Source organism: Propithecus coquereli, unplaced genomic scaffold, assembly GCF_000956105.1.
Source record: "Propithecus coquereli isolate 6110/MARCELLA unplaced genomic scaffold, Pcoq_1.0 Scaffold5, whole genome shotgun sequence".
NCBI classification, from domain to species: domain Eukaryota; kingdom Metazoa; phylum Chordata; class Mammalia; order Primates; family Indriidae; genus Propithecus; species Propithecus coquereli.
The window spans coordinates 12,492,854-12,518,199 of NW_012150840.1; the positions used below are offsets into that span (position 1 = coordinate 12,492,854).

Consider the following 25,346-nt stretch of genomic DNA (forward strand, 5'->3'; position numbering starts at 1 on the left):
ATTCTGGAAGGATTTGTTTATGGCCTCTGCTTTGAATACAGAATGTGGAGAAAAAAGCAAACAACTTCAAAGGAAAAATATCAGTCCCAGATGTTTCACAGATTACTTCTACTGAACCTCTAAGGAAGCTCGCATACTCCAATCATATTTTGATAAAGAGAGCACAAAAAAGCAAACTAAAGACCAATTTTATTTATGAATATCAATGCAAAGAAAATTAAAATATCAGCAAATAAATCCAAGGGCTCAGAAATACAAGAATTTACTATGACCAGCTGAGATTTATTCTTAAAAGTGTAAGAATATTCCAAAATCCAGAACTGTATTTAATTCATAAAATATTGCCAAAATTAAGAATCACTTAATCATCTCTACAGACAACTGAACAGGCATTTGATAAAATTCTTCAATCTTGATGAAAAACCCAGAATGATACTTTATCCTACATAGCACTTGTGTGAATGATGTATATATAAGAATATTCATTGTCACACTGTGAGAGCAAAAGATTACAAACCACCAGACGATGATCAGTGTAGACTCATTATCACAAAGATCTGGTCTTGGCCAGGTGCAGTGGTTCATATCTGTAATCCCAGCACTTTGGGAGGCCAAGGTGGGAGGACTACTTGAGGCCAGGAGTTCAAGACCAGCCTGGGCAACATAGCAAGACCCTCCCATCTCTACAAAAAAATTTAATTAATGTATTTAAAAAAAGGTCTGATCTTATACAAAGGAATCCTATGTCCATTAAGGATATAATCTCTAAGAATACAAAGTTCTGAGAACATCGCAACCATTATTGTAAAATAATGACAATAATAGTAATAATAATATATAAAGTATATGCTTGTATATGAATAAAATGTCACTGAAAGTATACCTAATTGCCTAATTGCAGTAGATGCCTCTTGGGAAGGGACTTGAGTAGCCAGGGTCAGTGGTGAGAGGTACTTTTTAATGTACCCCCTTTTCTATCTGTTAAATTTTGTACTGTGTGTATGCATTACCTATTCAACAGTTAATCAGTTTTGAATTAATTTAGATCCCAATCCAAATCCCACATCTGCGATCTCCAGCTTTCTTACCCAGAGTGAACTGCATACCAGTTTCCTTCTCTGTGGAGCAGACACCGTTGTAATTCCCCCCTCCCAGGGTGTGATCAGAGCTTCATGAGATACTCATGGAAAAACGCCTGGCAATTGCATGTAATTGTTTAGTAAATGCCCTGCACCTCTTTACCCCAGAATTAAAGTAAGCTGCATCTAACTATTACAGCTTAATAAGGTGCATAATTGTGCTTTGCTGTGTTTTTAATTTTCTTTGTAATACTCGAATGATTTAAACATCTGGCCTCCTTGGACGTAATTAGGTAAAAGTGAGAGGCAGGGTACCTCACGACTCAGGCATACTTCTCTCCCTGTTGTAAAAGTAACAGTTTTTATTCAGAGCCAAGATTAGCTATTAACCAGTCCTTGGCGCAACTAGAATAAGATTCAAAGGACTAAAGCTGCCAAAGCACAACTGTGTGCTGGCCTTGGACTTGAGATGCCTCGGTTCTGTCACTCCTGTCACTTAGCATTTGTCACTGGAGATGCTTTATAACTTCTGTGCCGTTCCATAGCCCCACTTGTAAACTGGGAATAACTACCTCACAGAGGCGCCGTATCAGTCCGGGTTCTCCAGAGAAATAGAATGGACAGGATACAAATTATATACGCACCAATAGGATATATCTTGTGAGAAGATTCATTATGGGAATTGGCTCCTGTGGTTATAGAGGCTGAGTAGTGCCACGAGAGGCCATCACTGAGCTGGTTCCAAGTAGGCTCGCAGTCAACGTGAGTGGGGGTCTCCCGCGGGGATCCCAGCCCAGGATGAGGTTTGAAACCTTCCAGCCGCTTCTCCCCACAACTTTCAGTCTTTGTTCACGACAGCGAATGGTCTAAATGCATGTACTAAGTGCCCGCTGGGTCTGGTGGGTGTTAGGTCGGTACCAGAGAAGAAGCAACACTTCTTCAAAGGAGCAGATTTTCCGAGCCCATTTCACCTTTCCTGAGCATCTGTAATGTGGGTGTACCTTGCTGCACCCCTCAGCTGTAAGCTGGATGTAAATGGAGAGGAAATCCTTGCGCACCTGTGCTGAGTCCCTTAGGGCAGCCGCACCCTAAGGGAACACTCATCACCTGGGGAAGACGCATAACACATCCCTCCCTCGTGCCAGGGAGGTCACTACTGGCAGGTTGGAAAATCAAGGATTTTACCACGTGTCTCCATGAGTTTGATTTCTCTGCAAGGGCATTAACTTTTCATACGCCTCAGCTGAGTGGGATTTTAAAATCTGTGTTAGCGGCAGGATATTTCATTTCCGATCCGCAGGGCCCACGTCTCAACTTAATATTGCATGCTTGTCAGAACGAATTCCAAACCCTCCCACAGCAGGCCCCGCTTGGGACCTAGGGACTCCTGGCCAGATGACGGTGATGAGGGTCCCGTCCCAGCTCTCAATGAAACACCTGCAAGGGTTTTTTTATTTATGAGGTAACATTTTAAAACTTTTAGCTGTGCCTCATTTTCCTAGACAAGATGCACGTTTCTGTCACTCTGTGCTCTTCCCGGAGCCCAGTGGTCTGTGGGGTGCCTCGGAGCGGGGCCTCCCCTGCACCAATTAATCAATTCACCATCGACAATGCAGGCAGGGCTGCCGGCCCAGGCCAGCGAGGGCTTTCAGCTGAGCCCATCTGGAGGGCTGGTCTGCAGAGACATGATCAAGGCAGGGGACTCTCCCAGGGTTCTGCTAGACACAGAGAAAGTCGCCTGGCCAAAAACAGAGGCCAGGAAGACTCAAGAAGGGGACCTGGGTCCACCTGTTCTTTTCCCATAGCCCCAGCACTGACCAATGGTTGTGAATTGTCACCAGGCTTAAAACCACCACACTCTTCAAAGCAATTGGGCTATTTGCCCATGGAGTTCGGACACTTTCCTTAGGGAGTATAGCAGTTTGTTAGAGAAGTGCCGGGCATTAGGATGTCATTTATAACCTGGGAATGAACACAGGCCACCAGATAATATTCTGGAAGGATTTGTTTATGGCCTCTGCTTTGGGACTATGGGAACGCCCAACCAAGTTTTTATTATATTAATAGAAGGTTGAATCTGGTGAAATATGCACTGGAGACAGTCGTCCTGGGAAGGCAGCCCCCGAGCCACATTGCTTCTCCAGTCGGTGTCAAGCAGGGGCTGCCTTACCTGGGCTTCAAGGTCCCTTTCAGACCATGGTTCCAGAATCAAGGTGACTGTCCTTTTCTTTTGTCATTACCGTCCTCTCTCTCTTCGTCCACTCACTGTCTGACCTTCCTTTTCTCTCGCTGCTCCAGGGCGCTTTCTTTGGTGCAGAGCTCAGGTGGTGCCTCCCACTGGCCTTGGGCACCTTTAAGGGCATCCCCTGTGTGCAGGAGAGGAAGGGAAGGTGTGTCCAATTCATTACTGTAGCAAATGCCAGATTCTGTTGTTCTCCCTGAGCTATCCAGATGCATGCATCTTTTACGGTTCATGTTTGAAATATTTTGCTCCTTAGAGAAAAAAGCCGTTTACAAATGTGAAATTATTCCAATTATCTAATCTCTTTTGCATTCCTCAGCACTGCAAAGAGTTAAATGATGCATAAAATCACCTGTCAGCCCGCATTAGCCAGAGCTGTGTTTACACACCCAGAGGCCGCCCGTAAATTATTTAACTGAAGGGACTCCCAGCTCCGCGTCTGGCTAGACACGGTTCAGCCCGAGTTACTTTGGAGGTGCAATTTGTGGCCCCTGAGCACCTACTTGGCTGAGGAAACTGTCTGACACACACCATGGGCTGTTGCCAGAACCAGGTCTCCTTGAGAACATCTTGAACTAAGCTCCTACGGGCTCCAGATGGCTCACAGACTAGGGAGGAGTTTTGCAGAGTCCCGCAGGCTTTGCCAAAAAAGAGAGGGTTGGCAATATTTCAGTCCAGGAGGCAGGTCTGCCGTCACGCTGTGAACTCAGGGCTTATCGCTGGGGGTTTAGAGAGTCCACTTAATAACACCCCTGGTTCCCATCTGAATTTGGAACCAATGAGAGAGAGAAAGGAACATGGAGATTAAAATGTCACCTTTGTTACTGGCTGACCTATTGAACCTGGGGGTCAGTGACACTGGACGTCCTGATTCGGAACCCCCAAAAGCAGGCACACTTCCTCACCCAGTGCAGGAAACCACAGGCCTCACCCCGTGGGGCAGGGTCTTGGGTCCCTTGACCGGGGGCAGAGAGCAGACATGAACCATACTTTCTGCAAGCACCCAGCTCCTTGGACGAAGAAGCTAGGGCCTAGTCCCTCGGCTTCTCCTTGGCCCGTTTCACCTTTCAGATGAGTTTCTCCCCTGTCCTGCCAAGGAGAGAGTGGAGGCTGTTGTAAGAGCCAGGAGCATCTGGGAAAAGCCTGCCTCAGGGAAAGCAGCATTCCACGGTGTCCTGAGGAGATGTGACAAGTGTATATTTGGAGGAGGAAGTCACAGAGATTGCAAGAGCTGAGGCGGATTTTAGAAGCCATTGAAACCCTGTCGTTTTGCAGAAGAAAACTGAGGCACAGAGGCAGCAGGAACTCCCCCATGGTTATACAGCCAGTAAGGAACAGGGCTGGCTTCTGTGTGGCACTTTACAGTTTACCACCCCCAAGGGAAGAAAAACAAAAGTGGGAAGGCCCCCCAAGGGGCCTTGCAAAACCAAGAACCCAACAAGGGGGCCACCGCCCCCTGGGCCAAGGGGGTCCGCCCCACTGTGGGTCTCCGGCTAGGTTCCCAGCCCTACTGCAATAATCCCTCCTTGGGAACAGGCCACGCTTAGAGGATGCACAACAATCAGACTGCTATTTGTGACAAATGATAATACAGGGGAAAAATGTAAATATCATGAAATGAAGTCAAATAAAGGTGCTTTGTTGGTGCTTTGTCCCTGAGCTTTTCAGATTCTGAACGGATGGCTGGGAAGGCAGTCGGGTCCTGCCGGAGTCATAGGGCAGGACAGCCAGCTTGGGGAGAGACGAGGGAAGGGGGACCTGCAGTGGATGTCCCGGGAGGGTGCTGTTGCCTCCCCGACCAATGGGGATCGTTGTCACACCTGCTTCTGCAAGTGCTCAGAACTGCAGGCGGCCCTTTGGCCTTCCTTCTGTCCTCTGGCCACAGCCCCCACGGCTGTATTTATTAATGCCTCATTGGCACATCCCACTGTCATGTCACAATCGCATTCCTCCCAGCCGCTCACTGTGCCACTGGATCTATGCACTGTCTTTTCTTCAGCTGGTGTTTGGGACTCAAGCCCTGAGGTGCTTTGGTCTGGGCCCCACCAGAGCACCCACACTGTGTGCTAGAGAAGGCAGGACAGGGCCCACCCCACCATGCCCATGACCTTGGGGAGGCCAGCCCCTTTGTCCTCACATTCCCCACGGCCCCTCGTTCGCTGCATGCCAGGGAGCTATGGTAATCTAAACACCCACTGGTGCATTTTATTTCCAGCACGGCAGGGTAACAAGTACACACACACACACACACACACACACACACACACACACACCCCAGATTTCCATTCCCATTAAATCTCTGCATCCTAAAATGACCCACCTGTTGGCAAAGGCTTTTTATCTGTCAGAAGCTGTTACCAAATGGAAGTTGTCTCTTTCTCTTCGCTGCACATGCATTATCACAAACGCAGGTTGTGCAGGTCTGTCTCCATCCCGCCCACACCCTCTCCTACAACCTCTACCTCCCAACTCCCTGGAGTCTTAAAGGCCCCAGGAGAATGTCTGAAGCTACTGTGTAATTACTGTCCAAAAAGAAACCTCTTGGGGACCAAAAATGCATTTTGAGGGAGGTCACCCCTATTTTTACTGGTGCTGTCCCCTGTGAGGCACAGTGCTGCAAAGCCAGGCCCCCACCCCCTGGGGGCTCATGCTGAACCCCACTCCTCTGCAGGGCAGGTGGGCCTGGGAACTGGGCCAAGCACAGCCCCTCCCAGCTCTTAAAAGAGCTTTCATATATGTCTCATTTGAACCCTACAGAAGCAGGAAGGGCAGGCAGCTGAGAGGTTAAGGCCACAGGGCAGGCAAGTCGCAGCACTCTTCTCACTCCCCCCTTCCTTCTCTTTCCCCCTCACTTGTCCACCCCTCCCCCCATGAAACCGTCCTTCACCTTGATGGCAGGAGAGAGGGGTGCTGGGCTGGATTGACTTGGAAACACCGGAAACCCAAATTGCACCCACGGAAGCACTCATTACAGGGAAATGAACAATGTCTGTCTTAAACATTTCTGCACAGGTGTGTTCCATGATGGAGCTCATCCAATTCAGTCATGAGGAGACTGAGACCCTCAGGGGGAAGTGATGTCCTTGTGACCTAGCAAGGGTCAGAACTACGTGCAGAAACGCTGCTCACAGGGCTTTCCCAGATGAGACCCTTCCCCCAGCCCCATTCAGTCTCTGCCCTCCCTGCTGGACATCCTCTCCTGCCAGGTCTGGCCACCGGGGGCTTCCCCTGGCTCTAGAGGGGCCCTTCCACCCCACGGCGTGCACACCCCTCACCTGCAGCCCCTCCCCTGGGCCTGCCGTCCTTAGAATTCAAGCCTCAGACTCCACCCCTTCTCTCTCCGCCCACTGCCCCCATCCCCATTCCTTTGGGGTGCTCCCGTTCTCTTGGTTCTCTGGGGAGACTTAGCGCATCAGATAGACTAATTCATCCAAAGGAGGACTAGACCAATAGGTTACCACCTTTCCTTTCCAAGCTGACTTAATTGCATTTTAAGGTGGAAAAGTGTCTCCTAGGGACCAGGGCCTTGGCTTAACAAATGCTTCTGGAGCTTGGCAGTGGCAGATCCTGAATCTCTATAGAGCAAGGGCCGAGGGCTGCCGTCCTTGCTTGAAGCTGCAAAGCAGGCACACTGTTTTCAACTTGGTTTGCAGTTTTGTTTAAATTGATACATTTGGGAAGAGGAGCCAATCCCTGTCCTGCCAACCTCTACCCCTGTCATTTAATACTTTCACAGGATCTAGGTCACTCGCCTTTATAATCACTACAGTTTGTGGATGTCCTAAGTCTACTCCTAAGTCTAGTGCCCTAAGTCCAGACAGGAACTTGGTATTCTGAAGTGTGGCCTCCTTAGTACAGATGATGGATCTATCACCTCCCTCATTCAGGTCACTATGTTTCTGTTAAGGCACCCATCCTAAAATCAAATTAACTTTTTGGTTTTTTTGCTGCCATATTGTAAGTTTTCAGTTGACTCAAACACTAAGTAGCTTATATTTGGTCTCCTGGATCATTTCTCTCTCAAACTGTGTGTTGTTCTAACTATATATCTGTGCCCACAGTGTAAGAGTTTACATTTATTTTTTTACTATGTATAGCCTCAGAACAAACAAAAGACAAACTCTAATCATGATGCTCCTCATTCTTGATTCCCGAAAACAGTGTCTTCCTGACCCTCATGGTTTTCAGTCTGGTTGAGGCTCTAGTCTTCATTCCAATCCCCTGATGTTAGACATGGTACTGGCTTTCTAAAGCCAGAGCTTTGAAGTATATGCTGTCGGGCTTACTGAACACTGGACAATGTGTAGGAAGTTGAATCAGTCGATTTGGCACATGGGACACTGTCTAATTTGGAAATAATTAGCTGTCATCTCCTGAGAAAAAATGTGCTCACATGTGTGTGTTTGTCCGTGTGAGTGTACACATGTGCAAGGAGAGGCAATGGGGGAGGGAAAGAGAGAGAGGACAGAGGAGGAGTTTTCACTTCATGTTAGGTAGAAAGAATTGGAAAAAATTAATTTCCAGGATCTATAAAGTCATTTCGGGAGTGTGTTAGTTTGCTAGGGCTGCTGTAACAAAGTTTCACAAACTGGGTGGCCTAAACAACAGAGAAGTTTATTGTCTAACAGTTCTGGAGGCTAGAAGTCCAAGACTGAGGTGTTGGTAGGACTGGTTCCTCCCGAGGACTGCCAGGGAGGGGTCTGTTCCAGGCCTTTCTCCTGGGCTGGCAGGTGACATCTTCCCTCTGTGCATATCTGTCTTGTGTCTAAATTTCCCCTTTTTATGAGGATACCCATCATTTTGGATTGGGCCCACACTAATGACCTCATTTTGACATAATTACCTCTGTCAAGGCCCTATTTTCAAATAAGGTCACACTCTGAGGTCCTGGGAGTTAGGACTTCAATGTGCGGATTTTCAGGGAGGGCACATTTCAATCCACACCAAGGGGATCCCAAAGAGTCGTAATAAGAACATCACCAATCCAGCGAGGAGTCCCAGAAGCAGGTAGAACCACCACTGTGGAAGTCATACATGTGACTGTGGCCTTTCTGATGTGACTCAGCTCTGGAATGGGTCCCTACCCCTACCACCCACTTGCCTATCCAACACCCCCTCCCCTGTAAAAGGCTTTCTTATTGGGTGGGGGACGGAAATCCCACTCTCTTCCGGATTATCGTGGACAATGTTTAAAATCCAGTGGTTTTGTGAATTTGCATCCTTCCTCTCCACTTCCTGGTTACCTGCAAGTAAAGGAAAGAGAAGGGAAAGACCCTATTGTTTAGAGGAGAGGTACCAGGTGCCCCACGTATAACCTTTCTCTCTCTCATTCTTCCCGATGGCTGTGCAGGGTAGACAGCAGCATCCCCATCTAAACATGAAAAGTTAGGCCAGTGGCCCAATGACTGGGAGGGTCCCCGGCCATGTCCCCTTGGCTGGGGCTGGGCGTGCAGTGGTTCTCCAGGCTCTGCCTCTCCTGTGAGCTGGCACACCACACTCACGCTCGCCTGCCCACCTGTTGCCGAAAAGCTGCAGGGAGACAAGCTACAAAGCCACTTAATCTATGTGATTAACAGAAGTAATTGACAAATGACCCTGCCCCTGTCCCGAGGGGCATGCAGGGTTTATTTTCAGATACTGGTATTTATCCCACTGATTTCCAGTGTGCGGCCTACAGGCCATCAGATGCTTCCCAGGGTTGCTTGGGCTCCTTCTTAGATTAAAATCGGAATTAAATCAGATAGACACATAACTTCATTAAATCTCATTTTCTTGGGGATGGAAAATAAGTTTCTCTCTCAGTCTGTGATTTCAGGAGCAGGAGGCAAAAGATTTGGAACTTTAAAAACACCTGCTGGCCTTGCCTTGTGTAGCTTATCCTTTCTCCAGGCAGATGTGGCCTCCCCTTGGCAAGGTGCTACCTGTGGGCAGGAAAGTTCTGCTGTTTATCCTGCCATGTAGTAGAACTTGGGGTATAAGACGGTAAAACTAAGGCTGCTCCAGGGAGCCCAGAGTTAATGTAGAGTTGATTAATGAAATAACCATTTTCTGTGTAGTTGGAAACCTATACAAAGTGAGGCCTGTTAAGTTGGAAGTGACTTTTGGTGGCACTTGTTTGGAAAGTGTGGCTCTCAGCCCCAGCTGCCATCCTCTGGGGCGTTGGCAGGGAGCTGCACAAAGGAAAGTCTAATCACGTGCTTCTGAGGGGAGCAGTAGAAGCTTCTGTGGTTACTCATTTGCTTCAGATAGAGGAAATTAAAATTGATTTTAAAGGAAAGGGAAATGAGCATTTATTGAGGAGTGAATAACTATGTGTCAGGCACTGTACTAAGAGCTTTTGCCTACATGCTTATTTAAATTTTAGAAGTTAAAAAATAAATAATAAATAAATAAATTTTAGAAATAAGCCAATAGCCTTTAAAATGAATAAAAATCAGTTCATGAATATTAGAGTTATTTGGGAAAATATTGTTAAGCAGAAGATGAAAATAAAAATTACCTATTTGCTATCATCAGAATGTTTGTGTCCCCCTAGAATTCACATGTTGAAACCTACCCCCCAAACCCATGGTGTTAAGAAGTGGGGCCTTTGCGAGGTGACTAGGTCATGAGGGTTCTGCCCTGAGGGATGGGATGAAGGCCTGTATAAAAGGGCTTGAGGGAGCCTGTTTAGCCTCTGGCACATGAGGACCCATGGAAGGTGCCATCTACGCAGCAGAGGAGCCCTCACCACACGCCGACTCTGCCACTTGACCTAGGGCTCCCGAGCCTCCAGAACTGTGAGCCACGAATCCATGTTGTTTATAAATTGCCCAGTCTAGGACGCTTTGTTATCGCGGTCTGGAAGGACTGAGATGCCCTGTTCCTCAGTCCGTTCCATCGATTCCTTTGGTGGCCGCATTGAAGAAAGAGGCAGGTCAGTTCAGGAAGACCAAGGGGACCTTGTGCTTCCTTCCGTGTAAGTGGCGGGGGCCGGGGGTGCAGAGGGCATTGTATGGTGCTGGAACACCGTGAGGGGAAGGACCCGAACTCTTCAGGCGAGACGGCAGCCTCTGGGCAATCAGTTACAGAGCAGGAACGCCACTCTGGTGTCACCTGGAATTGTGTTCCTGAAAGCAGCTGAACACTGGCCGGTGTCTTTGGAAGCAGCATTAAATATCAGCAAGAGAGGAAGGAGACATGGAACCAAAAAGGGAATCTTCGCTGCTGTGCCTTGGGCAGCACAGGCTGGGGTGGGGACCAGCAGGACCTCAGGTTGCTGCCGGACAGTGGCTCAGGCGGGAACTTCCTAAAGTCAGCTTTGTCACTGCACCTCCTTCCATGCAACCCCCTTGGGGACTGTACGCCTTCTCCCTTAGGTTCATTTAAAATCCTTGAGGGGCTATTCCGCGAGAAGGTGAGCCAAGGGAAGAGCCCTGCCTGGTCTTCCAGCACCGAGCACAGAGCAAGGGCTCAGACATGTTTAGAATAAGTGATGATTCTCCTCGGCTGCCCCTCAGGACTGACTGTGATGCTCATTTCTACTTGGCGTTGCTTATATAGCATGAGGGGGGGGTCCCCACACTAACTCATCTCAGTCTCGCTCCCCCAAGGAATGACTCTCCTGTGCTCACTGGAGCAGTTTGGGACATCAAACATGAAGAATGACATAACCAAAAAAGAACGCTTCCTCCCTCCAAGAAGAAAATGGCCCAATCAGGAGCAGAAGAAAGGGCAAAAAGAACGGGGCTTCTCAGGGCAGGTTTGCAGGGGTCGCAGGAAGTCCCAGACGCGCAGGATCACAGCGACAGGAGCAGCCCTCCCGCCTGAGGAAGGGCGGTGGCCGTGCTGAGCCAGGCAGAGCGCCCAGGTACCAGCAGGCCAGGAAGACCCCAGAGGGTGGGCGGCCTGCAGGGGTCACCATTGCCAGACAAGTGAACAGAGAAAAAGGAACGGGAAGAGGCCAGCTGCCAGAAAAAGCAGACCAGCTTTTTCTTTTTAACTCTTTCAGCCTTCTCTGGGCTTTCTGGTGTTTCTAAATGCCAAGGAAACTTCACTCTGGCCCTTCTTGTTCCATCTGGAAATGCACTTCTCTCAGGACCTCTGGGAGACTTTGAAGGGCTCTCTCACTGCCCTGAGACGTTTTAAGGAATGAGTCTGATCCTCTCTGCTCTCTATTTCCATTCAGTGCAGTCCAGGTGTGGAGACCAGGGAGGCTTTAGAGATGAGCACTGTCACCTCCCTCCAGGAGGTTACATCCTGGGAAAGAAGCAGGACTCTAGTGACAGAGAGAATGAGATAAGTGCATGTGGCACTTCTGATTGGAGCAGAGGGAGAAACACTTTATTCTGGTTCTTGCCTCACATCCTGGAAATGGGAAAAGGGAATGAAAAACAGACATTCCTAATGCAGACAGGCGCGTGACCTGGGAATACCAAGGGGAGTTTCCTGGAGGAGGTAGCTTTGGAGCAGGGCTCGGAAGGATAACAAGGGTTTGCCGTGGGCTGATGAATCGCATGAGAAACAAGGGAAGATCCAGGGAGATTTTTGCAGATCAGTGTGTTCAGAAGCAAAAAAGGTTGGGAGGGAGATTGATGCTGGAAAGGTAGTTGGTGCCAAATGATAGAGGACCTTGAATTCCACAGTTGGAAACTGGGCATTGATTTTGTAGCTGTGGGAAGCCACAGCAGGTTTTCCGTGAAGAAATAATTTACATCAGTTGTTCCAAGCCCTCCAAAGCCCCCAGTGGCCAGTTCAGTTCAGTTCAGTTTGGGGTAGGGGAAGGCGTTGAGTAAGGGTCCGAAAGGAAGTGACAGGAAGGCTGAGTGATCCCAGAGTCCAGGGTGTCCCGGGGGCAGAGGAAGGACAAGCCCTTATGTCTCTTGCTCTTCTCCAGGAGGAAGAAATCATAGTAAAATTTCAGGACCCGTTTTTCTTTGGAAACAAGGGTATTGATCCCTCTGTGCAGCAGTAAGGGAAGGGTCGTGTTGGGACTTGAATATTTTTATTAAAACTTAATGTGAAGAGCCTCGTGTTCGAATTGGGAGCATTTTTCAATGTTGGCCAAATTCATTGGGCCAAATTTCCATGTGGTATTCCATATACAGTTCTCCTTGGTGGGCTAAGTTGAAAAATGTGGCTAGGTAAAATCAGAGGTGAGAAAGAAAAAAAGAATCTTTGCTTTTTCATGTGTAGACTGTGATGCTTAAATGGGCTAGTGTGACCCATTTAAGAAGCTCCCGGAAATAACCTCTGAGCCAACCATCTAATTGGTCCCAGGTAGACCAAAAAAATGAACCATTGAAAATGCCATGGAGGCAATTACTTGGGGTTGTAGACAGACATCTTCCCCAAGGGGGCTGCCACAGGTCTTGGTTGATGGTTGGTTTGGCCGTTAAGCTGTTCAGAAGGTTCAGAGAGCAGCAGAGTGTGGGGAAATCCACTCACTGCCTGTCCAGAAGGAGAAAATACAGACTAATCTGTCTTGGAAACAGATATACTGATATAGCATTTACTAGTGGGTAGGAATCACTGGTGTATTTGTTTTCTATCCACTGCTATAACCGATTACCATAATAAGTCTAATGGCTTAAAACAACATCCATTTACTATCTCACAGTTCTGAAGGTCAGAAGGTCTCACTGGGCTACAATCCAGGTGCTAGCAGGACTCTGCTGCTTTCCGGAGGCTCTAAGGGAGACTGTTTCCTTGCCTTTCCCAGCTTCTAGAAACCACACTCCTTGGCTTGTGGCCCCTTCCTCCACCTTCAAAATCAGCAGAGTCCCATCTCCCTGACGCTTTCCCCATCATCCCGTCTCTCTCTCTCACTACCTACAGCTGGGAAACATCTTCTCCTTTCAAGGACTCTTGTGATTAAACTGAGTCCACCTGGATAGTCCAGGGCACTCTCCCCATCTCAAGATCCTTAACCTTGATCCTATCTATAAAGTCCCTTTTGCCACTTAAAATAACATATGCGCAGGTTCCAGGGATTAGGATGTAGACATTGTTTGGGGAGGCGGGACATTTTTCTACCTTCCATACTGTGCATTAAACTTGTATGCATATGATGTGGCCCCATTGTCTGCATCTTCTGCCACTCAGCTAAAGCCATAGGTGAGCCAAGGCCTCCCTGGCAGCTGCCCCGGCCAGCTGGTGTAGTGATCCAGGGAGCCAGCTCTGGAGCAAGCTCTGGGTTTCATACCAATAACCTCATTTATTCAGCCCTCTCACTTGGCCTTGAACGATTTACCCTTCCTAAATCTCAGCATGTTTTTCTGTAAAGAAGGGATGGTTCCCAACAAGAAGCAGATGACACATTCAATTTAGGGTAATTTGAGGAGATTATAATAAAGGTCTTCAGCAGTTGCTAGAATGTTTCATTGGCCAGTGTCCATTGTGTTCATCTGCATTGTAGCTGGCCTGCATCAGAGGTTCCTCAATCCATGGCCTGCCCAAAGGACCTCCTCCACTCATATTGCAAACCAAACAGCAGATTCTTATAAAAGAAAAATGATGCCTTCTAAGGCTTGTTTATGTCAATCAAGCTCAGGGGAGGCATTTTCCCTAAAGTATCACTGACAAGCCATTTGATCTCTGACTTAGAATGTCATTCTTGCCTGCTTTTCTCTCCAATTAAATGAGAAAAATTAAATGTTTTCCATAAAAGTAATTTATGAAGCACTACATATGGCAACATTAAAACCATAAAAGTGAGCTTCCAGGGGACAAAACAAATAATGCTGCTTCATCCATCTGCCCTGGTACCTCCTCTGGGTAATGTCAGGCACGGTGCCTTGGGGACTGGCTCCTAGCTCAACTGGTACTTGGGTGCCAGTGGAGCTTTTCCCTGAGCATTGTTGCTAAGGTTCATGAAATCTTGAGACTTCTGTTTATGGAACCCATTCGCAAAGCAAAATGATCTTAAATGTAAATACCAAATTTACTTTCAGTTGAAAACCTGACTATCCCCAAGACCTTCTTAATATATTAAGATTCTTACTCAATGCTGGAATCCAAGATAAAGTTCTTTAAGAATACAGCACTCATGTCATGCATGCATGCATTCATTTATTGACATATTCATTCAAGAAATAGTTACTGAGTACTATTAGGATTCAGTGATGAGCAAAACAGTCTAATGGGAGATGTAAATACAAATTAGAGTGATAATTGACATGGAGGAAAGATAGAGGGTCCACTAAGAGCTTATAACAAGATAAGCACTGGGACACCATGGACGAATTTTAAGTGTGGGAGTTAAATGATCAAATTTTCCCTTTTAAGAGCATCATATAGGCTGAAATTCAGAAAACAGATCAGAGAGGAATCAGGGCCTGCCCTACCATCCTTTGAATGTTCTTTAATACAGGGTCTTTGTGGCTGACGGTGTTATTTGGTTAACCTAACCCCATTTCCATTCTCTCTTCCCCTGCTCCCTTATGGTATAGAGGCTGGAAAAGCGGAAGACCCTCTTCCCCTGCCCCCTCCTGTGCAGCTAGACATAGCCATGTGACTCTGTTCTGGCCTTAGACTTGAGCAGCAATCCGTTGGGGTCTTCTAGGAAGGACCCTTCCCTGTTCTTCCCACCTTTCACAGAGAGGGGATGCCTAGAGCCGGGCAGCCATCTGGCAGCCATGAGAGAAAGACCAAGACAGTGGCTGTCATAGAACCAAGCCACCGCGGCAATGTCAGCACCACCCACATGCAGACTGCTTCATATGTGGAAAAAATCAACCCCTGTGTATGGAGGTCAGATTTTTTGTTGTTGTTACTTTCCATCAAAAGCATCCTTGACTGATAAAGTGAGGATTCAAAAGTAGGTTTAACCAAAAACAAATTAACAGGCATTTCAGTCATCGTCGTAGTTAGCGTGTAGAATCTCCAAATTCCCCCTTGTGCCCTTGAAATCAGTCTTGTGAATGGGGTGGTGAAAGAGAGTGGGCGCCTTGACGGTTCCCGTCCTGAGGGCCTCCTAAGGTTCTATTTGTTAGCGTTTCACCTCTAACGTCTTTGGAACCCACACTTAGCTCTGCTGTCTCCAACACAGCCTTAACTCTGTGCCTAGATCCCCGAATCACTCTGAAATGTGCTCATCCATGAGGAAAGAGAATAGATTCCATCTTTTACCTGCTTTTTTAGCCGTAGAAACTAACACAGTGCTTGAAACTTCATAGGTGCTCAATAAATGTCCTCTAAACCAATGAGTAAACCTGAATACATTTAAAAGTTGAAAATAGCAGTGTGTTGTGTTTTTAAAAATAGAAAAGAGAAATGGCCTGATCTTCTGAAACACATGTGGGGCAGAGCCTGCCCAGTGAAGCATGCACATTTTGGATTAAGAAATATGATTATCATTTGCCAGCTCCGATCCTTGCCTCCGGACAGACAAGATGGTGTCCAAGGAGTCATTTTCATGCATTCACAGACACCAGAACAGGAAGGGGCTTTAATGAAAGGCAGAAGGTGAAGTGACAGGCAACGGATTGCAAAGTCAAGATGAAACGCTCTGATAAAAAGGAGCTTCATGCTTGAGGCACACTCTGCCTTCTTCGCTGAAGTTGTGGTGGATTTTTTTTTTAATAATCACAACATCATTTGCCTATACTTGAAGTTTTTTTAAATCTCCATGGAGGAAAAATTGGAAGAACTAAATAAATTTGTTCATTGGATCATGAATTTGCACAGACCAAACTAATATTGGCCCTTTGTCATTTCCATTAGGAGTGTCATCCGTCCAAGCACAGGCAAGAGGCAGGGGCTGGGCAGGACCAGCCATGTCAGGGCCTGTCTGGGTCGTATCTCTGCCTGGCTTCTGATGCCATTTGTCCAGCGTGGTTTCTAAAAACATCAGAAACTCCCCAGCCCTGCCCAGTACTCTTCCCTTGCCCCACCTTGCACCTCTTAGCACAGGGAAGTGTTTGCATGAATCCCCCTGGGGAGACAGGCAACATGGGGGAGAAGGGCCCAGAAACCTGGCTGCCTGCCCTGCCTCCTCACAGACATCATTTTGCATTTGTCAAACCAGAGATGTCAGAGGAGCCTCTTATGTGTTAGAACTAGAAACCTTCATTTAGCAACCAGGCCGATCATTGTAGAGATGAGCAGGTCAAGTCCAGAGAGCTTAAGCAACTTGTCAAAGGTCAACACAGCAAGTGGGAGAAGCCAAAGCCAGCAAGTGTCCCGGGCCTCGGTCTGGTGTTCTTCCTACTGTCTCGCTGCAGCTTTGGTTCATAAAGAGAGGATTGCTTCTCTTTACTCCCTTCTCACACTCTGGGGCTACTGCAGAGAATTATGTAGACTTTTTAAATAATACTTCTTATTTAAAAGAAAGCCCACTCCACAGTGTAATGGTTTCCATCTTCCTGCTGTCTGGAAGAATGTTTTACCTGAGCGTTAGCTCTGAGCTCTGAGCTCCTTGGAGAAGAGCATCTTGGTTGTTGTGGCCCATCCAGGCAGAACCGACAGAGCTGGCAAAGTGGTTTCTCTGCACCGCTTGGCTGTCACATAAGGACCACCCGCTGACTGATTGGCACAGTGGCACTTAAGGCCACACGTCCTCCCTAATGACACAGAACTTCCTATTAAAGGATGTTAGGGAATTGGTTTTGCTCTTCCTTAGGAACAAAAGGTGTCAGATGTTAGAAGGAACTGAACAGTCAAGAAATCATAAGTATATACCTTCCCATCTCCCCATCCTCACCCCAGGAGCTGTGATCTGCCAGTGGAAGATAAATCTAACCAAACCCACGGGACAAAGAGAGACCCCTGAGCAGCAAGGCAGCAGCAGTCACTGGCAGAAATGAACCCTGAGACAGTTGAGAATCAGATTATTTAGACTGATTTCTCTGCATCCTCCTCCGCCCCTTTAGGACTGCGATAAACTTTCCCTTTGAGGCAAATGGTATTAAGGGCCTGAAAGTGTCTGGAAAGGATGTCAGCAGGCACTGGCTGAGGATACCAGCACGAGTCTCAGTTCCCTTGTCCACGACAGGGGATATAAGCATCTGCCTCCTCTCAGAATTAAATAAGTTTATGTGTCTGGCCCAGAGTAAATGCTCAACAAATGTTAGCTAAGAAAATGGAAATGAAAGCCCAGGTGCAGCCACTGCCTACAAAAGGGTTTGAACCTAAGGAGGAAGATGAGAGGCTGCATATATATGCCTCCGCTCTGCACTTGTAATCAACTACTAAGGCCATAGAAGGTAAAGAGTTGCCCTTTCTTAAAGGTAAAATAAATTATACTTGTTGTCCAGCAAGGAAGACATGAATCAAAAATACTAGAAGTGGGAAAGTTAACGCTTGAAGTCCAATAGGTGGCAGTGGGACTGAGAGCTTTCTTTGGGTGCCACATTCAGCTCAAGATTTAATGGGTCATAGTATAAGGGGCGACACCAGGCTCTTCTGGAAAGTGCCCTGGGATCCACAGCAAACAAAGCACCAACCTTGATATATGGCACTGGGAAAGGTAACGTGCATAGAGATCAGCCCGGCTCTGGGGCACTCATTGGGTTCATGCCTCCGATAACTACCCCTCCAGGATCTGCCCCATTGCTAAACCTAATAGCCACATGACTCAGAGAAGGAGTGTAGTCACGTTTTTCTGAATATCTGAGAAATAGAAGATGAGCTTTAGATCTGATAAACAGGGCTGTACATTGGAGGCATTAAGACTTGGGTAGGAATCTTGGCTTTGCCGCTTACTAGCCATGGAACCTTGGATAAATCACATAACCTTTCTGAGCCTCAATTTCAACATCTGTACTAAATGACTTTTAAGACTGAGGAATAAGTTAAATAATTAAAATACCTAGGGGAGTATTGATCGTAAAATAGATATTCTGAAAATGCCTGTCATTATTTTTATCAGCTCCTGGGAGCCCACTTATAAATTTTATTGGGTCTGTACTCTTGGGAATTCTCCAGAAACCATGAGAAAGAATTTCAGAGAGAGTATTATTAGCTGACATTGTAGCAGGCTATGCTCAAGAATCAAACACAGTTAACAAAAATTTATCTGGCGCGACAGTAGAATGGGCTACCCGAAGTAGTGTGGCTCCTAGGAGTTTTTAATAGATGGCAGATGGTGTAATTGAATTTCTGCATTCTTCAAAAGGGTTAGATTCAAAGATACCCCAATTCTAAGATTCATTGACTCCAATTGTCAAGTACTTGTGACTTCAGCAATTTTTGATAAATGCATTTTTTTCAGAGCCCTGTTATATCTTAATTTTGCTGTAGAGCAAATCACCCCAAACTTAGTGGCAGACAACAATAAGCATTTCTTGCTCATGAGTCTACAGGTCAGCTGAGGTGTGGCTGATCTAGCTATGGGTTCAGTACCGTTTGCTCCAGATGTCTCTCATAGTCCTCGGAATAACAACTGAGACATGTTCTTCTCATGGAAAAGGCAAGAGGGCAAGAGAAGAGAGTGAGCACAACCATGCAGGCGCATTGCAAGCCTTTGCTCACATCGCATTCGATAGCATCCCAGCAGCCAGGCAAGTCACATGGCCAAGCCCCAGCGCCAAGGGGTGGACTCTCTGCCCACCAAGAGGCCAGGGCAAGGATTCAGGTATATATTCATATGATGGAGAAGCCGGGAATTGGGGGCCAATAATTCATCCTTCCACGCCTGTGATGTTGTAAACTACTGCTGAAGTGCAGTCCCCTTTCTGGTCAGTTGTGGCGGTTGTGCTTTTGATCTGGCTATAACTGTGATGAGTGATACACCTCCTTGGTACATTGCAGGCCAACATAAGAAGACAGGACTTCCTCTTTAGTATATAAGACATTTTAAGGGTCAATTGTGTGATGAAGAAAATACACTGAGCAGAGGAGAAAGGCATCGCGGTACCAATCCCGAAAATCCAGCCCACAGCCGCAGAGGCTGGAAATTGTTACCATGCCATGTCCAGTCTGGGGTCTAACTGAATTAAATTATTGGCTTCCCTCCAATTCTCAATGATTTTCTGGCCATTTTCTTAGAAACCGTCGATGTCACTGATGCTTCTGTACTAAATCAAAAGCATAGATGACTTGGAAAATGTGACCATTTTTCTAAGACTAGCTCTCTTTGGCTATCAATTAGTAATATTCAAACTACTCCAAATTTTTGTGTTGAGTTTAGGAGACAGAAGGCTGGCAATAGCTAAGACTATTATTAACATGAATGTGGATGAAGATCCTTCCTCTATGGTCGTTTAACAGATGCAGGTCTTCAGGGAATGACCCTTTCTTCTAGCTTGATACCCTCATCTACCGCCTGAAGGGCGAGGAGCTTAGAATTCCTTCTCACTCTCAGTCCTTCTCAGGGAAACCCAGAAATATACAGGTGAGAATGGTCTCCCTGCTTGGTTGGTTTTCTGAGAATCTTACTGGGAGGCAGGATGGCTCAGGGGTTGGAAGCCTGAGCTCTGGGGTCTGCAGCTGACTTCAGTCTTGACTGCGCAACTGGGTAGGTGTGACATCCCATGAAGGTCGTGAAGGTTGCTTACCTGCTTCAGTCATCACTGATGTTGATCACAGATGTTCAGTTCCACTCTCTTCCTGGTACCCAGAGGACTGAGCCCCCCTGGCTCCTTTGTGGCTGGGTGGTACTATGTGACTTGTTCTGGCCAAAGAATTGTGAGCAAGCATGTTATATGTAACTTCTGGGCTATATCGTTTAATATCCAGTGAGATACTCTCCAGAATTCTCTTTTGTCCCTCTGGCACAGTCACCAGCAACACTGAAGATGGTGACTGCTCCATCAGCCCAGGCCCTAGAGTAACTAAATGAACAGTGTCCCCTGCTGATCTGTGCTAGACAGAGAGCATGAAAGAGAAATAAACTTGGTTGTGCTAAGCCAGTCACATTTTGGGGATTACTTGCTACCACAACTTAACCCACTCTACCCTGATTGTTACACTTCCCTAAATCTTAGTTTCTTTATCTGAAAAAGTGAGGATAATAGTGGAATCTGTTTTATGAAATAATTATGAAAATTAAACAGGATACTGTCTATAAAATACTTAGAATAGTACCTAGCACATAATACATTTTTGAATATATGTTGGCTATTCATAATGATGAGGATGATACTATGGCAAGTCCTAACTTTGCCTCTGACAAGTTATCTATTTCTATCAAACAAGTTATTAGTCATTTGTCTTTGAGAAAATCACTTAACCTCAAATTGCAATAGTGGTATGTTAGACTAGATGAGCTATAGCTTAAATTTCCAGCCTTAAGGTTATGTGACTGTATTAAGAAATCATTCAGAGAATCCATCCTGGTGTTTCAAAGCGATTGTTGCTATTGGTTCCAGGGGAACAAAATATGTGATAATAGTAAACATTATTTCCTTCTCCTCTTCAGTTTTTCTCCCCTCCCCAAACAAAAAGATATGTGTCCTTGTTATAGATTTTTTTTCTGTATCTTATTCTGAAGATATCTACCCAGGAAATTACACCCAGCTTGTAAATTCTTAGCTACAAATTGGCTTCCCAGTTTAGGCACCTGCATCCTCATCAGTCCATCCCCACTCTGTTCTGTTTTCACCAATAAGATGTCACATGGATCCATGTCACAAGTCACCATGGTCTTTCTCCTGACAGTGTGGTCTCATTTAGCCCAGAAGGAGAGGATCCTTAGTCCTGGTTCAGGTGACCATCCACAGGCCACCATCCACAACCACTGAGACTTGTTTTCCAGATTCTCTAGATCAGGGCTTGCCATATCCTGATTTACAGTCTTATTTTTCTCTCATGTGACTCTGGCTGTGTCTTTCTCTGGTCCCAAAGGTAGCTTTGCCTGCAATTCCTAAAAGTAGTATGTTAATCTACGTTAACATATTCGGTTAAACCACAGGGAATGGCCATGGGGAAGTTGAAGATGGCAATTTCCTATGGATCAACCTATATATAAACCCAGTTTGGGAAAAAGGAGGAAGCATATCATGTACATATTGAATTACATGTTGGATCCCATCGAGAATCCTGATGTATTTCTTCCTCCTTACCTTGTTGAACTGGGGGGGTTATTCTTCTAGAACATATCCTATGCTCTTTTATAGTACCTTCCGGACTCCCCACACCCAGCACGTGGTCCATAGCAGATACTGATATTTGTTGACCAGCTAGGTGGGGGCTTGTCCTGCTATCTATTGTTAGCAACCATATTTACACATTTGGGCTATTTATAAAGGTATCATTTATTGTTATTTTTGTGGAAGAAAATAACACTTCCTTTGTTTAACCTCTTTCAGATTGAAGACATCATTACAAAGATGCAAGATGACAAGACAGGGGGTGTGCCCATCAGAACAGTCAAGAGCTTCCTCTCCAAAATCCCCAGTGTTGTCACAGGTAACGGACCTCTTACAAGGTATTGTTGACAACCAGAACTACTGAAGAGTTCTGTAGTCCAGATGGTATCTTGGGAGGGTGTCTAAAAGTCTGTGAGTTGTCAAAATGAAATGTTCGATGTGTTTCTTGACTCAGGTCCCATCCTGGTCTTGATTTCTAGGCATAAGCTACTCTTTTCCAGCCATTCAGAATGGCTTTACCATGACCAGCCGTTTGAGTGCATATAGATTAAGGCCTCTGGGAATAAACAAGCCCATCAATAAACCGGCCCATTAGCAGTTTGGCCTGTGGGATATTCACAAGGACTAAAATATTAAAGAAATTGAGTTTAAACAGGTTTTTAAGAAAAAGTTTTAACAAAATGTCACGTTCAAATTCTACAAAATGCTTTTATTTATAGTTTCTTTTAATTCACTATACTTGCACTCCTGAAAGAGAAGTTTTACAATCTTTTTCTGCATTGCTTTTTTTGTGTTTTGTGCTCAAACATAGCTCTTTTAAATTTCTTATTGTGAAATATATTAAACACATGGGTATAGTTTCAAGAATAATAAAATACATCCTATGTACCTACCATCCTGCCCTATTAATAAAATATTATCTATATCTTAGAGTACCCTTGTTACCTACTGGATTGCATCCATCTCCCTAGCCACTATCTACTTTTATGTAATCAATTCATTGTTGTTTTTCATAGTTTTACTACATAGGTATGGATCCTTTGCTATCTAAACAAATAACCAAATAAATTAAGATGTAAATTTAGATGATTCTTTCATTCTCAAAATCTGACTATATGCTGTTCAAAATTCAGGAGCCAAAAAGACTTAGTTTCCACTCTACACCTATAAGAATGGCTAAAATAAAACATTCTGACAATACCAAGTGCTGGTGAGGATGTGAAGCAACTGGAATTTTCACATATTGCTGATGGGAATGCAAAATGCTACAGCTACTTTGGGGAGTTCGTTGGCAGTTTCTTATAATGTTAAACATATGCTTGCCATATGAGCCAGCAATCCCACTGCTAGGTATTTACCCAAGAGAAATAAATACTTGTGTTCACACAAAAACTTATACATAAGTGTTCGTAACAACTTTATTTATAATCTCCAAAGACTGGAAACAACCCAAATGCCCTTCAGTGGGTAAATGGATAAACAAACTATGGTTTATCCTTACTAAGCAATAAAAAGATGTAAATTATTGACATAGAAACTTGGATTAGTCTCAAAGTAATTTTTTCTGAGTGAAAGAAGCCGGTCTCAAAAGATTACATACTGTGTCGTTTCCTTTAGATGACATTCTAAAAAATACAAAGCAATAGTGATGGAGAACAGGTCATGGTTTCCAGGGTTTGGCAGTTAGGGGAAGGGTGTGACTACAAAGCACAGCATGAGGGAGTTTTATGAGGTCACAGAACTGTTCTATATGGTGGTGGTAACATGAATCTATATATGGGTCAAAACTCATGGAATAGTACACACAAGAAGAGTCAATATTACTGTAATGTTAACTTGAGAAATAAATAGACTCAGTTGAAGTTCCCATAAGTATCCCAACTCATTATCCAGTGCTTGAATTCAGGTGCTGTCTTAGTCAACTTGGGCTGCAGCAAAGTGCCATAGACTAGATGGCTTATAAACAACAGAAATTTATTTCTCAACAGTTCAGGAGGTTGGAAGTCCGAGATCAGGGTGCCATCATGGGTTCTGGTGAGATCCGTCTTCCAGGTTGCAGACTGCCAACTTCTTATTGTATCCTCACCTGGTAGAAAGATAGCTAGATAGTTCTCTGGCCTCTTTGTATGAGGGTCATAATGCCATTCATGAGGGGGCCTCCTTCATAAAGTGCCTCCCAAAGGCCCCACGTCCTAATGCCATCACACTGGGGATTAGATTTCAACATATAAATCTTGGGGAGACACAAACATTCAGACTGTAACAGGTACCAAATAGATTTGGATAATGAAGGATACATGTATTGCTAGTGTTCTATAATTTTGAAATTTATATAACTGGAATTTTATTGCATATATTGGCTACAATATATTATTTTTCATACATTGATGGATTTTGTTTGATAATGTTGTTTAGGATGTTTGTATCTATTTTCATGGGCAAAATTTGTCAATTTTTCTTACCATCATTGCTGGTTTGGGTATCAGATTTATGCTAGCCTCATAAAATGAAGCATGAAGCATATCTCTTTTGTTGATATTGTGTTGGTCTTTGAAAAATAATTTTCCCTTTAATCCAGATTTTAATTGTGTCATTTCAATTATTTATTTTTTATTTCTAAAATTTCCTTCTGTTTTTTTTCCCAATGTTCTTGATTATTCATTTATTTTTAATTTATTCATTTAGATATTTGTTGGATGTTTAATATTTTCTAAGCATTGTTAAGCATTTGGGATTCAGAAATAAATGAAACATAAAAATTTCTGCCCTCATGGAATTTACATTCTAGTGGGGGATACAAGAAACAAGATAAATAAGGAAAATTTGCAGAATTTTAGGTAGTTATAAAGGCCAAGGAGAAAAATAAAATGCTAAAAAAAGAATAACTAATGTTGGAGTGTTGTAATTTTGGAACAGGGGGTCAAGGAGGAACTAACTCCCTGAGAAGGTGACTTTTGAGTAAAGATGGGATGGAAATAAAGGGTTGAACCATGTGTCTATTGAGGAAAGGAGCATTCCAGACAGCCAGTGCTAAGTGCCCTGACCGGTGTTCCTGGTCTGTTGAAGATCTGTGAGGAAGGAGTCAGAGCAGCTAGAATAGAGACAAGAAGAGAAAGATGGTAGAGATGAAGTCACATGATAATGGTGAGCTAGGTCATGTGGCCTCTCATCATTACAAGGCCACTGGAGGACTTTGCACATGGGGCAATATGCTCTGACTTACCTTTCAATGGGACGATGTTCAGGATACCCTCAGTGGTTGGAGACTTAGGTGCCTGATAGGACAGTATTGTAAAAATGATGACTCAGACATCAGCATTGGAGATGTGTGAAGTAGTCAGATTCTGATTCAAGTTTGATGGTAGAACAGACAATATTTGGGGATAGATCAGATGTAGAAAGTGAGAGAAAAAAAGGAATCAACCATGACTGCACACTTTTTGGCTTGAGCAACTGGAAAATTGGAGATGCTATTAATTTTAATAAGACTATGAGAGGGGCAAGGGATCATTTGTTTAGCTGAAGGGTAAGAAATCAAAAGATAAATGTGAGACAGGTTAAGTTTTAGAGACCTGTTAAATATTCAACTGGAGATGACAAATAGGTATTTGAGTATGTGGCTCTAGATTTTAAGGGAGTGTCTGAGCTGGGTACATAAGTCATCAGCATGTAGATGGTATTCAGAGCCATGGGATTAACAAGGTCACCAAGGGAGTGAGTGGAGATAGAGCACGTAGTCCAAGTCCTAAAACTGGGGATACTCCAATCCACAGAGCTGAGGGAGAGAAGGAGAAGACAGAAGAAATTGGAAAGAAGTAGCTGGAGGCAAGGAGGGAAATTAGGAGGATATGGTTTTTTGAAGGCCAAATTTTCTAGAAAGTGTTTCAAGGAAAGTGAAATGATCTACTATGTCAAATCTGTGGATAATCAGGTAAGCTAAGGGCTAGGAATTGACCACTGAATTGATTAACAAACACTGAATTCATTGCTGACCTTGATAAGTACACATTCCATGAA

The 25,346-nt window shown here is 45.0% G+C and overlaps 1 protein-coding gene across 7 annotated transcripts in view; it reads left to right on the forward strand.

The window, feature by feature from the left end:
* The window catches only part of RGS6 (regulator of G-protein signaling 6), a 556,008-nt gene that overhangs the window by 364,210 nt on the left and 166,452 nt on the right, over positions 1 to 25,346 (forward strand). For all 7 annotated transcript variants that reach the window (XR_001137974.1, XM_012656078.1, XM_012656073.1 and 4 more), the window contains one exon: positions 21,549 to 21,648. Coding sequence is in view for 6 of the 7 variants with exons in the window: in XM_012656073.1 (XP_012511527.1) it covers positions 21,549 to 21,648 (100 nt within the window). In the remaining variant the exon portion in view is untranslated. The remainder of the gene's footprint in view (positions 1 to 21,548; positions 21,649 to 25,346) is intronic.